The following is a 15,340-nucleotide window of genomic DNA, read 5'->3' on the forward strand; positions in this document are numbered from 1 at the left end:
TTCTGTTTCTGCCTTCCTGGCCTTACCCTCCTTGGCTACCCCATGGGAGGAGAGCCAGACATTTCCTGGTCTGTACCAGGACCAATGGGGAAACTTTTGCTGCCACCAAACCCCTTTTCTTTGTGGAACATATTGAGGACAAGTTCGGTGAAGTTGAGCCGTTAAGCAAGATGAGACCTGGCTCTCTCCTTATAAAGACAACTTCAGCCAGCCAGCCAGCCAGCCAGCCAGCCTCCCTCTGTGCCTGCGACTGTTTAGGAGACATCCCCATGACTATTGCTCCTCACAAGTTACTCATTATGACACAAGGTGTAATTTTTCATAGGGACCTTCTTGTCCAGTCCGACAATTAACCTAGGTCTAATCTGGAACGACATGGCATTCATTTCATCCTGTGTGTCCAGATAGGCCCTAAGGACCATCGTGTAGACACTGGCACATTCATCCTGGCATTTGAGGGAGATACCCAACCTGAGAAGCTCAAGGTAATAATTTAAAGATGCGCTGTGAAACCATTGCGATGGGATGCCACCCCCATCTGTGGTGACTGTAGCCACCATCTTCATGTGGGAAGCCCCTGCACCCCATCACCCAACTATGTAAACTGCTCTGGTCTCCATTCTCTCCACTCACCAGTGTGTCCAGTATACATAAAGGAAAAAAAGAATTCACCGAGTAATGATCCTTGACCGTCTCAGCCACTTTGAGGCCTGGAAGAAGTTTGACAGACTTCACACTATAAATCTCTCCTCTACCTTTGCCTCAGTTAAGTCTTGCCCTCCTCACCCCTCCCACTTACCCCCTTCCTGGCCCCCTTCCCTTTCCTCACCCTCAGCAGCTCCTCCTCCTCCTCCTCCTCCTCCTCGACCAAGGAAGACATCCCCTTCCCTGGCTGTTGCTAAGGATAGGGTTCCCTCTTGGAACATCCCTCCCCAGTGTTCTTAGGACAGGAAGCTTGCACTCTCAGTTCAGACAAGATACCTGCGCTCAGACGGCCCCAAAGCCCCTCGCGCTCTGTCCAATCTCAACGTCATGGCCACCTATTCCCTTTCCGATAAAGCTTCCTCCCTCCCCCCAAGGGAGGAGGAGAAGAAGAAGAAGCAGCGCAAGTCAAAGGATGGCACTTCCCCGGGGGACTTCACCCCCTCCTTCTCATCCCGAATCGCCCCCTGTAGGTCTGGGGCATAGAATAGGACCGAGGTGTCCCTGCCTGTCGTAAGAGGTGACTAAAAGGAGTCTCTCACTTTTCGGCCCTGTAATTTCAAGTCCTATTTTATGGTTTGACCTGCCACTTTCCAAATTCTATGGAAGTGTGGGCCATATGGGGAAGGATGCCTTACATGGTGCACGAGTTATCCATAGTGCACTTAGATTCGACATCTTGAACCTCTTGTCATGGCTTTGCATCTCCACCTGCAATTCAATGATTTGGACGAGGACACTTTCTGGGGTATGTCATCTTCTGTTGCCTCCTGTCCCTTTTCTTCCCCATGACAATATTGGATTTCTCTGCACCTAATATCCAGCATGGTAGCTAGTCTGTTGTGGTGGGGCCATCATGTAACCATTTTGTGGTAGCCCCCCTGACAACACAGAGATAGCACTGCTGATGCCTGAGCTGTAAACTCCCCACGTATGCCAAGGAGTAGATGCCTGTCTTCCTGGGGCATCAGGACTCCCGGCAATGGCCATCATGCCTGGTGGTCTTTGCTGTGGCTGGGTGGCACCCACGGGGTGAGCCGCTGGGCGGACACCTTGTACATGAAACGACAAAGGCTTCAACATCCTGGCCATTCTGTGGCCATCTCTAAGAGTGATAGTAGTCATGACACTCTTTTCTGATCCTTCGGCCTTCCCCTCCCTGGCCACCCTCTTGGAAGAGGGTCAAGTTCTCCGGCTTGGGTTGAAACCTTTCCTTCTCCATCTACATATACATAAACATATATACTCCACTAGCCACCAAGCAGTGGCACAATTCATGCCAAAGTCATATTTCCCCCCCCCCCCCCCCCCCCCCCCCCCTGTTCCACTCTCACTCTCGGATCACGCAAGGGGAAAACGACTGCCTGAATGCCTCAGTACGAGCTCTTATTTCCCTTATCTTTGAATGGTGATCACTGCGTGATTTGAAAGTTGGTGGTAGTAATATATGCTCTACATCCTTGGTGAAGATTGTATTTTGGAATTTAGTGAGCAGCACCTTCTGTTTAGCCTGCCGTCTATCAGCAAGAGTGTCCCACTTCAAACTTTTTATGAGATTTGTAATGCTCTCGCAATGGCTAAATGTACCAGTCACGAATCTTTGATTGTTTGATGTTTTCTAATTCTGACTGGGGTATCCTGTTATTTTTTATTATTACACGGATCTGATCAGCTAGTCGTTCTGTTAAAAATTTTAATTCTGGGTATCTGGTAATAAATGTTGTGTATACTTGTGGTCTGTATCCAGTTGTGTTGGTTCCTAGGTTTGTTGCTTGGTAATAACAGAACATGAGGTGTCGATTAACTTCATCTGACCATCTCATCCTCTGTCTTTGTTTTCCTTCTAGGGTGGTTGCAGGAAGCATATCCTGCAAAACACCTCTATTTGGATTTAAATCATCACTAGCAGTGTCGTTACCATTGTGGGCGGGCATAGGGTTCAAGCGTCGTCCCCGACCATGACAGCGCTTGTCCGAGGCTTCATTAGTTCTGTCCTGAACAAACTAATCACACTAAAAGGGGGGTTAGCCCTATTAGTGGTTTGTTCTTCTCATCACCTTTTACGACTGGCAGAACATACCGAAGGCCTATTCTTTTCCCAGGCCTCCACGGGGTCTATTATTATTATTATTATTATTATTATTATTATTATTATTAATTCTTTCTTTCTTTCTTTCTTTCTTTTCTCAGACGTTATGTCTGGTCAAAAATGGAAAGTGACGCGGACCTTGATCAAGTGTGACTTCCTTTTAACTGTACGGTATATGTTATATTGCATTTAGGAACTTTTGGGTGATTGAACATGTATCAATAATTACGGATTTCTGTAGTTGTATATATAAGTTTGGATGTAGCTGTATTGCATTGATGTACTGGTGGATATCGTGTGGTATGACTCCTGTAGTTGATAGTATAATTGGTATAATGTCAACTTTATCCTGATGCCACATGTCCTTGACTTCCTCAGCCAGTTGGATGTATTTTTCAATTTTTTCTCCTGTTTTCTTTTGTATATTTGTTGTATTGGGTATGGATATTTCGATTAGTTGTGTTAATTTCTTCTTTTTATTGGTGAGTATGATGTCAGGTTTGTTATGTGGTGTTGTTTTATCTGTTATAATGATTCTGTTCCAGTATAATTTGTATTCATCATTCTCCAGTACATTTTGTGGTGCATACTTGTATGTGGGAACGTGTTGTTTTATAAGTTTATGTTGTATGGCAAGCTGTTGATGTATTATTTTTGCTACATTGTCATGTCTTCTGGGGTATTCTGTATTTGCTAGTATTGTACATCCACTTGTGATGTGATCTACTGTTTCTATTTGTTGTTTGCAAAGTCTGCATTTATCTGTTGTGGTATTGGGATCTTTAATAATATGCTTGCTGTAATATCTGGTGTTTATTGTTTGATCCTGTATTGCAATCATGAATCCTTCCGTCTCACTGTATATATTGCCTTTTCTTAGCCACGTGTTGGATGCGTCTTGATTGATGTGTGGCTGTGTTAGATGATACGGGTGCTTGCCGTGTAGTGTTTTCTTTTTCCAATTTACTTTCTTCGTATCTGTTGATGTTATGTGATCTAAAGGGTTGTAGAAGTGGTTATGAAATTGCAGTGGTGTAGCCGATGTATTTATATGAGTGATTGCTTTGTGTATTTTGCTAGTTTCTGCTCGTTCTAGAAAGAATTTTCTTAAATTGTCTACCTGTCCATAATGTAGGTTTTTTATGTCGATGAATCCCCTTCCTCCTTCCTTTCCGCTTAATGTGAATCTTTCTGTTGCTGAATGTATGTGATGTATTCTATATTTGTGGCATTGTGAACGTGTAAGTGTATTGAGTGCTTCTAGGTCTGTGTTACTCCATTTCACTACTCCAAATGAGTAGGTCAATATTGGTATAGCATAGGTATTTATAGCTTTTCTCTTGTTTCTTCCTGTCAATTCTGTTTTCAGTATTTTTGTTAGTCTTTGTCTATATTTTTCTTTAGGGTTCTTCTTTAATATTTGTATTATCTATTCCTATTTTTTGTCTGTATCCTAGATATTTATAGGCATCTGTTTTTTCCATCGCTTCTATGGAGTCACTGTGGTTATTCAATATGTAATCTTCTTGTTTAGTGTGTTTTCCCTTGACTATGCTATTTTTCTTACATTTGTCTGTTCCAAAAGCCATATTTATATCATTGCTGAATACTTCTGTTATCTTTAGTAATTGGTTGAGTTGTTGATTGGTTGCTGCCAGTAGTTTTAGATCATCCATGTATAGCAAATGTGTGATATTGTGTGGGTATGTTCCAGTAATATTATATCCATAATTTGTATTATTTAGCATGTTGGATAGTGGGTTCAGAGCAAGACAGAACCAGAATGGACTTAACGAGTCTCCTTGGTATATTCCACGCTTAATCTGTATTGGCTGTGATGTGATATTATTAGAGTTTGTTTGGATATTAAGTGTGGTTTTCCAGTTTTTCATAACTATGTTTAGGAAGTGTATCAATTTAGGATCTACTTTGTATATTTCCAATATCTGTAGTAACAATGAGTGGGGTACACTATCAAAAGCTTTTTGGTAATCAATGTATGCGTAGTGTAGTGACCTTTGTTTAGTTTTAGCTTGATATGTCACCTCTGTATCTATTATCAGTTGCTCTTTACATCCTCGTGCTCCTTTGCAGCAGCCTTTTTGTTCTTCATTTATAATTTTGTTCTGTGTTGTATGTGTCATTAATTTCTGTGTAATGACTGAAGTTAATATTTTGTAGATTGTTGGTAGGCATGTTATGGGGTAATATTTAGCTGGGTTTGCTGTGTCTGCTTGATCTTTAGGTTTCAGATAGGTTATTCCATGTGTAAGTGTATCAGGGAATGTGTATGGGTCTGCAATGTAACTGTTAAATAATTTAGTTAGATGTGAATGTGTTGAGGTGAACTTCTTTAGCCAGAAATTTGCTATTTTATCATTTCCAGGGGCTTTCCAGTTGTGTGTAGAATTAATTGCTCGGGTGACTTCATGTTGCAAAATTATCACTTCAGGCATTTGTGGTATCATCATCTTGTATGAGTCTGTTTCTGCTTGTATCCACCGTGCATGTCTGTTATGTTGTACTGGGTTTGACCATATGTTGCTCCAGAAGTGTTCCATGTCTGTTATGTTTGGTGGATTGTCTATTTTAATGTGTGTGTTATCTATTGTTTGGTAAAATCTCTTTTGGTTTGTGTTGAATGTTTGGTTTTGTTTCCTTCTATTTTCACTTTTTTTGTATCTTCTAAGTCGTTTGGCCAATGCTTGTAATTTCTGCTTCTTTTCATCTAATTGCTCTATCGCCTCTTGTTGTGAGATTTTACCTAACCTTTTTCGTTTTTTTTCTGACATTTCATTTCTTATAAATTGTGTTAGCTGTCTGATGTCTTTTCTCAGTTTTTCTATTCTGATCTTTAGCCTGTGTTGCCATGCTGGTTTTGTGGGTTTCTTCTGTGTGTTGGTTGGTTCTGATCTCTGCCTAGTGTGTATATTTAGTGTAGTGAGTGCTCCTACATAAACCAGTAGTTGTAACTCTTCCATAGTTGTATTTTCATTTATTTTGTTGTGTATGATTGTGTTGATAGTTGTTATTGTTGCTTCGACTTGTGGGTTATTTGGTGGTCTATGCAAGAATGGTCTAAAGTCTGTATTTGTGTCTTTGTATTCCATATATGTTAGCTGAAATTTTTCTTCTATATCTAACATGTGTGTCACTTCGTGTTCTATTTGTGCTTGTTCTGTTGGCTGTCTTAAGATGTCGTTTTCCTCTGATTGTTTAATTGATGCGTGTTGTTCTTTGTTTGTTTGCTCTGGGATGTTTGAGTCCATTACTGTATTTTCTTCTTCTTCTGATTGCACATTATTTTGTTCTAGTATTTGTTGTACTTGTTGTTTGATGTTTTCTAATTCTGACTGGGGTATCCTGTTATTTTTTATTATTACACGGATCTGATCAGCTAGTCGTTCTGTTAAAAATTTTAATTCCGGGTATCTGGTAATAAATGTTGTGTATACTTGTGATCTGTATCCAGTTGTGTTGGTTCCTAGGTTTGTTGCTTGGTAATAACAGATCATGAGGTGTCGATTAACTTCATCTGACCATCTCATTCTCTGTCTTTGTTTTCCTTCTAGGGTGGTTGCAGGAAGCATATCCTGCAAAACACCTCTATTTGGATTTAAATCATTTTCCAGTTGGCTAGCAGTGTCGTTACCATTGTGGGCGGGCATAGGGTTCAAGCTTCGTCCCCGACCATGACGGCGCTTGTCCGAGGCTTCTTTAGTTCTGTCCTGAACCAAGTAATCACACTAAAAGGGGGGTTAGCCCTATTAGTGGTTTGTTCTTTTCGTCGCCTTTTACGACTGGCAGAACTTACCGGAGGCCTATTCTTTTCCCGGGCCTCCACGGGATTTATTATTATTATTATTATTATTATTATTATTATTACTGTTGGTATTATTATTGGCAGTGGCTGTAGTTGTGTTGTTAAGCATGACTGTCATAGCAGAGGCTATTAATTTCACACTCTCAGATTTAACTGAATCTAAAAATTTGTGAACACCTGGAATGTATACTCAAGAGCTGCCGCTGCTTGTCAGTATTTCCTGACTGTTAGATATGTGGTTAATCCACTATCATTAGGCACTATGTGGGATATTGGTCATCACATGTCATCGTCATATTCAAGGGCCAACCAAGTTGTATGAAATGATGCAAATTTGCACATGAGAGGTCCTCTGCTCATCATAAGTGAATATTTCTTTTAGAATTGTGCTGCTTGTTATTGTAACTGCCCAATATTTTCTGAAGAGAAGAAAATCCAGGAAGTAGAGATAAAAAATTGACTAGCATATTCTGAAGTAAAAAAAAGGAAAAAAGGCTTAAAAACTACTTGTTTTTGTTTTCATGCTCGCATTTGTAATCAAAAGTCTGCTACAGAAAAGGGAATTCCTCATCATGAATTCATTCAGCTTACACTCTCTCTTCAGCCTACAAACAGAACCAGAGGAAAAAGCAGCGATAGAACCTCACAGTCCACAGAACCATTGCATCAGACAGAAAGAAAATAAGGAATAAGTACAAAGATACTGCCATTTGAAAGAAAGACAAACTATAAAAAAATGGTCAAAGCCACAAAATTAAGGATTATTTACAGAATTCTTCAGGAGTTTACTCACTCACAAAAGATATGAAGATTTGTGAACAGGCCGAGGGAACTGATAAGTACCTGAGTCAATCCTCAGCAGAAAGACAAAGTAAAAGAAAGAAAACTATCTTACTGTTAAGACACCCGTGTAGAACACAAGTGGGTTCAGGACCCACATAGTCTCAAGACTTTTTCACAGTAAATTCCTTGTGGCTCTGCCTTCAGGTGACACAGTTTGAAGACTCTTGAAAGCCCCTGTGTTAGACAACTTTGTCATCCACAGAAAGAGAGAAAAGAGAAAAAGATGGAATGCTTATTTTGTAAATGATATTACCCATTCCACACTTCTGCCCATAACTACAATCATGCAAGTGGTTGCAGTCAAAGACCATGTGCCAAGTAGAGTTGATTGGTGGGTTTGTTGTTTGGTTACCTAATTGCATGTTCCAAGGGTCACATAGAGTGATAAGGTGTAATGATGATGAACTAGTCAGTTTACATAGTCTAAAGTTAAATGGTATTCAAATACTGTCATTTTTGGCACATCAAGCATCAGATGAAAATTCGTCCTATTGATGTACATAACATGCAGATGAGGCTCTGCAACCTCCAGCTGCAGGGGTCAGGCTGGGAATAGAACAGAAAGCTGCTCAGAAGGGTACTGAGCAAAAAGTGAACTAGACACAGTACACTGAACTGGCAATATTTGTATATAGGAACAGATTCCAGGAATGAATGGATTAACCTGTTGATTGTCAGTGCTGCTCTTACAACTGTTAATGAAATAATGAAGGTATGACAAATTCATCTCGTGGTACAAACACGTCTGGTAACACTCTTATTCTTGTGCTGCCTTTACACTTGGGACTCTAAAGATGGAAATAATTCCAAAATGTGTCTGTAAAATCAATAAAGACATTGTTCACCTGCTGTATGACTCTTTATGTGACTTAACAAGCTTAATGACAGATCTACGCATAACTGTTAATGAAGCTGTGTTCTAAAGCATTCAGAGCAGCACACTTAAGTGAGGTGCTAAAGGTATTTAGAGATAGCCAAAGATTGCTTTCAGAATCTGCTCTGAAGACAATGTGCATTATGTGAAATACTCACTGACAGTTGTAATGTATTTACTTTATTGTTGCTGATTACTCACTGTATACAACTTTTAGATTTTCAGTTGTTTGAGTGTTAAATCTTGTTTTTGTGTGTGTGCTAACTTAATCGCACACTTTAGAGAGAATTGCTTGTGCAATGTGCACTAGAACATCATTTGTACTCTCCAATTTATGTATGAAAAATAGTGAAGTGTGGTTGAAAAATCTAAATATTTTGAAGAAATTGTCTATTTGTGATTCACAATCAGTGAATAGAATTTGTTAAGGAAATTAAATGACAAAACATTATGATGTTTTAATATATCAATTTCCAAGAGAGAACTAGAGGTAACTACATGAAGTGTATAATTTATTCTGTTGCAGCTATTATCTCGTTCACTGTCTGCTAAAGCATCTGGGTCAAATAAAATATATGCTAGTGCTGGAGAAGCTGTGAAGGACATTCCAGATGGAGCTAAAATTTTAGTTGGAGGTAATGTATTAATATGTATGTACTCTCTCTCTCTCTCTCTCTCTCTCTCTCTCTCTCTCTCTCTCTCTCTTTCTTTCTTTCTCTCTTTCTTTCTTTCAATCTGAGCACTGGCTCACCCAGCCAGTTTTAAGGGGACTTGCAGCATAGCAAAGTGAACCGTATTGCAGATTGACTTTTCATGTTTACAAAACACTGTCATATGTAACTTAATTGATGTGATAGTTAAAATCCTACCTATAGATTTTTAGTCTGACACTTATTTGCTGAGTCACGAAGTTACCGCGTAACATTGAAGATATTTATTGTGCAAGATTTGTTTTAATGTGTCAGTCGCGTTGACCATATTGGTATGCAAAGGTCGACTCCATGGCATTACTTAAAATAATTTGATTAAGTAGGATTACTCCTGGTCTCCTGGTGCATAAATGACTTGAGCATTGGGATTACTCCTATGGAATCAAATAACTGTAAGTAGTAATGCCACCAATTTGACTTTGTGATTTTATGATGTAAAAGAACTCTTAGATAGCTCGCCACATTCAGTGCTTACTTGTTTTGATAATTTTTTGTGTCTTGCCACAGCTACATGACAACTCCCACATTGCTATGAATGAATACTAAAAACTGTACCATGTGGTGGTGAGTTACCAGGTGCACTGAAGCAGATAATGGGAACATAAAAATTCTGTTGCCATGAAAGGTGAATTGCTGCAGTCATTACTGAAAACTTTTATTTATCACAATTACAGTGTTCCACATCTGTAACGGAGAGATGATTTAACTCACATTCAATGGTTCACTCGCTTCCCTCTTGACTGTGTAAAGTCACATATTCATTATTCATTCAGGAACTCTCACACTGTTGTGTGTGACTGAAGGTCTCAAATAGAATTTCCCTCAAGGCAGTGAAAATTCTATTCTTGCTTCTGTAATTCTGTAGCCAGCATGAAACACAGTGTGTGATTCACTTGGTTGAGTTATACCATCTGCAATATGAAACGTATTAATCAAAAAGTGGAAAATCTGGACTGGAGTAATGACAGTTTTATGAAAAGGATAGGTTACTACTCACCATGTAGCGGAGATCTTGGGTCACAGATAGGCAAATCGAAAAGACTGTTAAACAAGTAAGCTTTCAGTGAAAATGCCTCGTTCCAAATTAGACAACATGTACATACACACTCACAAAAACGCATCTCACACACACATGACCTCTGTGTCTGGCTGCCAAGGTCAGACTGGTCTATCCTTTACATGCATGCATTAATGTTTTTAGTGAAACTGGTAGCAGTGTGATATTGTGAAAAACTTCTAAACAAGAGGGTCAGAGAGCAAAAAAACCGTTTTTAGAGTTTAAAAAATCATTAAAAACTATGACAACATAAATAAGTGAAAAGCTATTATGTATATCGATAACGAACACATCAGTCTGTGAGATAGGTGGAAACTGAACTGAAGGAAGGTTGTCCACACACTGCGAATAATTTGTATTTTCCACCATACAGATATCTTCAGGTCAAGGTACTATCTTCGGTTACCCTATACTACTCTCTACTGTCTCAACCTTGGTACATTGCCAACATCTGATCTGTATAGCACATCATTACAGCATATGGACACCTTGCAGTGCAGTTTCACCTTAGTGTCTTGTTGTATTGAAAATATTGAGAGTTGAAACTGGTTTATAAAATGTTCCTCTTTTTGCCTCTGCACATGCAACAGTAAAAGATGTCATCCTTTAATGGTGTAAATTGTACAGTTTGCAGAACCAAAAATTATGGAAAGGATTTCATTGAGGACATTGTAAATATAGGAAACATAAGATATCTTACCGCTAATTGGACAAGTTTCCATGTGTCTTAAGCAGGAATGGCAAGGTGTGACAAACATTTAAGAATAGATGGAAAGGGTGTTTGCTCATGGTTTTGAGGTTCACTGGGCATAAGGATTCTCTTCTGTACACTGTATATTGCTGATAACAAATTTTGAGCCAGCAAATTGGTGCTTCCTTTTCCAGTGTATTGGGCCTCAACCATTTAAAGTGAATAACATTACGTTAACAGTCTATTGCTATTGTATTTGTTGACACCTCCAAGAATTTCATACAAGAGAAGAAATTAAAATATAGGGGTGCTATATAATATTTAAATATAATTATTCCAAAGAATGTAGGTAGTTTACATTATGTATTTAACCTGATCTGGTTGAGGCCATCAGGCCTCTTACATCAGATCAGGGTTTCACAGTAGATGTGTTGTTTTAGTGCAGACCGGCTTGGTGTATGGTCATGAAACCTGCACAGTTATTTTGAGAAATTGGTTTCTTGGAAACATTTTTGTTCACTGCTTCTGAGCAGCTCGTAGGATAAGTGTTTGGAACAATGGTGATAATGTACACACATGTGTATGGGAATAATGGCATCAGAGACGAGTGTGCATCTGGAATACAATTAGTCTGTAAAGCTTGCGCACTGATAAAGAGGCCACCAACCTGAAATAATTGCTAAAGTAATCAGAATAGCTAAGCAAAAAATGGATACAAATCTAAGTGCTTGTGTGAAACTGCAGAGAAAAAGTTTCTGCAGTTGGCATTCTTCTGGTGTGGACTTTCTAAGGGAAAAGTGTGCATTTCTCCAGTTTTAATGTCGGCAATACTTTGTTGGTTGCATATCAGAGAATTTAATGTAGTTCATGTGCCTCTAAGCACAATCAAAAGTAATTAGAGCAGAGATGCATGGACCACAGGCTGCATCCAGCCCACCATTGATCTGATTGTGGCCAGCACAACACATTCATTCTTGTATTATTATTATTATTATTATTATTATTATTATTATTATTATTATTATTATTATTTTCATTTTCTGCGCATCTTTCATTCCCTCCCAAAATGGAGAGAGCAATATCTTGTAGAACTTCGTTCTTATTTGCCCAGTTTACCTAGCATTGGGGCAGAGATGTCCTAATTGGAATAATAACTTGTCTTGTGGCTAGATATTTCTGATCTTGCAGTTCTTACGTAGTAACAATAAGGAGTTTGCAGCCTGTGATACTGGCAAGTCTTTACACCCCTGCATTATGATCTGTTTTGTTGCCATGAATTTGTGACAGATTTCATTGTGATTTTCAATATCACACAAAAATTATTTTCACATTTTTCACAAGTAAGTTAATGTGTCATAATCGTGAGGTAAACGTAATATACATGCAAACAAAATTGACACTCGGCATGGTGTCTGATGAGAGTGGCTGTATATGGGAAATGCCTTAGCGGTCGCTCCCAACAACCAGGTAGTTATCATGGGGCAAAACAAACCTTGCTCACCACCTACATGACTGAGGACAGTATGTGGGCGGGGGTGAGAGGGGGGGGGGGGGAGATAAGCAACAATGTAGAGTGGGATATTCATGAGGAAAGGAAAATAGCAAGAGGAAAAACTATGATGGAAAGGAATTGGGAATGAGGTGACCAAGGATGGGCAGAAGATGTGCTGAGGAGATGGTTACCATCTGTGCAAGTCAGTGAAACTGGTACTGTGGGATAGAGTCCAAATGGCAAGCATGTTTAAGCAGCCATTGAAGCCGGTGTTTTGATGTGTAACAGGTTCAGCAATTGGGCTGTAGAGCTTGCAATTAGCTACAGTAGGCAGTGGCCTGTCGTGCAGGTAGACAGCTGGTCAATTGTCATACCTATGTAAAATTGTAGATAGTAGTAACAACATAGCTGGCAGGTGATGTAACTGCTTTCACATTTTGTCATACCTTCAGATATTGCACATAGAAAGTGATATGCTTCTTGGAAATAGGAAGGGTTGCACTATAATGGAGTAACCAGCAGAGGTACCAGTGGAGCTATATTTGCAGAGTTCTTTAGACAAATAAGATGTGGCTGTTATAAAGTTGTCATTGTGAGTAGGAAAATGAATTTAGGGGACAGATTTTGGTTGAACCTAATTTTTTTATGAGTTGTTGTATACTGAACTATACTCTACTATACTTCTGAAATGGAATCATGATGACAAGGTTAGTAAATTAAATATGTCAGAAAGCTGCAGAAACTCTCAGCCATATAATTGCTATAGCTAAAGAACACATTTGTGAACTCCTTGCCAGCAGGAAGGTTATTAAGCCAGAAATTATTTTCAAGTTATTAATTACTGTTCACCCTCTGACTGTGATGTTGAAATCACTGGGAAGGAATTTGCTGAGACAAAATGAAGACAGTTTGGAGGGGCAAATTTCTGGAGAGTTAGACGGAGGCTGCAAGAAAAGAGGGTAGGAGGTAACAGTTAGAGGGATATTTATTGTGGATAAAACAAGGTTTTAAAGTTTCTTTTGGACAGTCTTTGGGCAATAAGATGAGTGGCAAAGAAAAGTTTCTGTTGAAGAGAGCAAATAAAGGAAATCAGTTCCTTGACCAGGTCCACATGGTTAAACCTGGATTTGGGGGCTAAAGGTGAGTCTTTTTTAGATTTACACAGGGCTCTGATTTTTAGGCAGTAAGTTGATGACAATCTGTCTGGAAAAGGTATTTGGAAGTTGTGCTTTTGTGAGAAGTATCTACAGCTAGAGCCATACACTACAAACCACCATGAAGTGCATTGCAGATTGCAGAGGGTATGTTCCATTGTGCCAGTAATTATGGTCTCTTTCTGTTCCATTTACTTATGGAGTGCAGGAAGAATGATATAAGGAAAGCTTCTGAGGCAGAGTGGATCAGCAAGGCAGGGTATGGTGTTACAATGGGTTGAAGGGAGGGGTGCATGGGAGAAACGAGTTCTTATGGTGGGTAGTGGTTTTACCTGATGGGAGCAGAATATAATGGTAGCACAGGAAATTAGTTGTTCTGCTGTCCAGAACATAAACACCCACTAGTAAATCTGCTACCTGTTTCATCTCAAGAAGTTCCTACACTATGGATACCACACTGTTGGGAAGCTGGAGCTATGTGCATATGCTGATAATCTCACATGAGGTTTTACAGACAATATCTAGTACAGGTAGTTCATAAAGATACCTACTACAAAGTTTCTTCTCATCCCCAGAATTAGATTATAGTTTTCGTTCCATAGACCCAAAAATGAGATTAGTTTCGTGGGTGTGGAACAAGTCGGGAAGTATAACATAAAAAACATAAAACATTTGAATATAATACTCACTTTCCTGATCACTTGTCAGGAGATTTTCAGAATATGTGAATACATTACAGTAAACTGGAACTGCTAATATTTACAGAATTAATACACTGTCAGAATGAAACACTGTTGTGCACTTTCAATAAATTTATCATCATCATCTCAGCCTTTTCTCACATCATGTGGGGTCAGCGTTGCTTTGCTGTATCCTTCTCTTCCATAAATACCTATCCATTGTCTCTTCTCTGAGCCATCCTTTCTCCTGTAGGTCCCCTGCTACCTTGTCTTTCCCGATAAACTATAACAAATTCTTAAATTGTTTCTTAGAGGTATTTAATGAATCGTTTCCTCATAGATATAAGTGAAAGAAAGTTAATGGTAAACTCAAGTGGATTACAACAGGAATAAAAATTTCTAGTGCCAGAGAGAGAGAGCTCCACAATGAGTTAAAATCAAACAGAAATCCGGATTTTGCTACTTATGTCAAACAGTATAAAGCTGTATTTAGGAAATTTGTAGTGGCAGCTAAAAAAAACGACAAATAATAAATTCATATGAGAACACAGAAATAAGACAAAAGCAGTGTGGTCAGTTGTTCAGTCTGAATTAGGAGCCAAAGTAAAAATTCATGAGATTTTGAAAATTAGATATGAAAATGAAATTATAGTAAACCCTGTTCAGATGTCAAGTTGTTTCAATGAATTCTTCCTAAATATAGTAATAATCGGATGTGGATATGACATTCTATCAGGGCATCACAAATTTGGAAAACAGCCAGAAGACATCTTTTAAACAATTTGAAAAAATCACCCAAGGGGATGTGGAAAAGGAAATATTGTCTCTAAAAAACAAAACCTCACATGGGTGGGATGAAATAACATCATCTGTAATCAAATATGTGTACGATATTATTTCTCAACCACTGTCAACTATTATAAATCAGTCTTTTGAACAGGGATGCTTTCCAGATGTATTGAAATGTGGTGAGATCAAACCTCTATTCAAGAAAGGATCGACAGAAGATATGGGGAATTACCGCCCTATCTCTCTCTTGCCGGTCTTCTCTAAACTGTTTGAAAAGATTGCAGCAAAACAAATTAATAACTTTCTTACTGTAAATGATATAATTTTTAAAAACCAGTTTGGATTCCAACAGGGTAAAAGTACTGTGAATGCTATAAATGAGTTTATCTAACGTGGGCATATTTTTTGGATAAAGGTAGAAAGGTCACAGGTATAT

General features: G+C 38.9%; 1 protein-coding gene across 1 annotated transcript in view; it reads left to right on the forward strand.

The window, feature by feature from the left end:
- LOC126183666 (succinyl-CoA:3-ketoacid coenzyme A transferase 1, mitochondrial) overlaps positions 1–15,340 on the forward strand; it is an 88,934-nt gene that overhangs the window by 14,884 nt on the left and 58,710 nt on the right. The window contains exon 2 of the mRNA XM_049925819.1: positions 8,858–8,966. Coding sequence (XP_049781776.1) covers positions 8,858–8,966 — 109 coding nt within the window. The remainder of the gene's footprint in view (positions 1–8,857; positions 8,967–15,340) is intronic.

Source organism: Schistocerca cancellata, chromosome 4 (genome assembly GCF_023864275.1).
Source record: "Schistocerca cancellata isolate TAMUIC-IGC-003103 chromosome 4, iqSchCanc2.1, whole genome shotgun sequence".
Classification (NCBI taxonomy): Eukaryota; Metazoa; Arthropoda; class Insecta; order Orthoptera; family Acrididae; genus Schistocerca; species Schistocerca cancellata.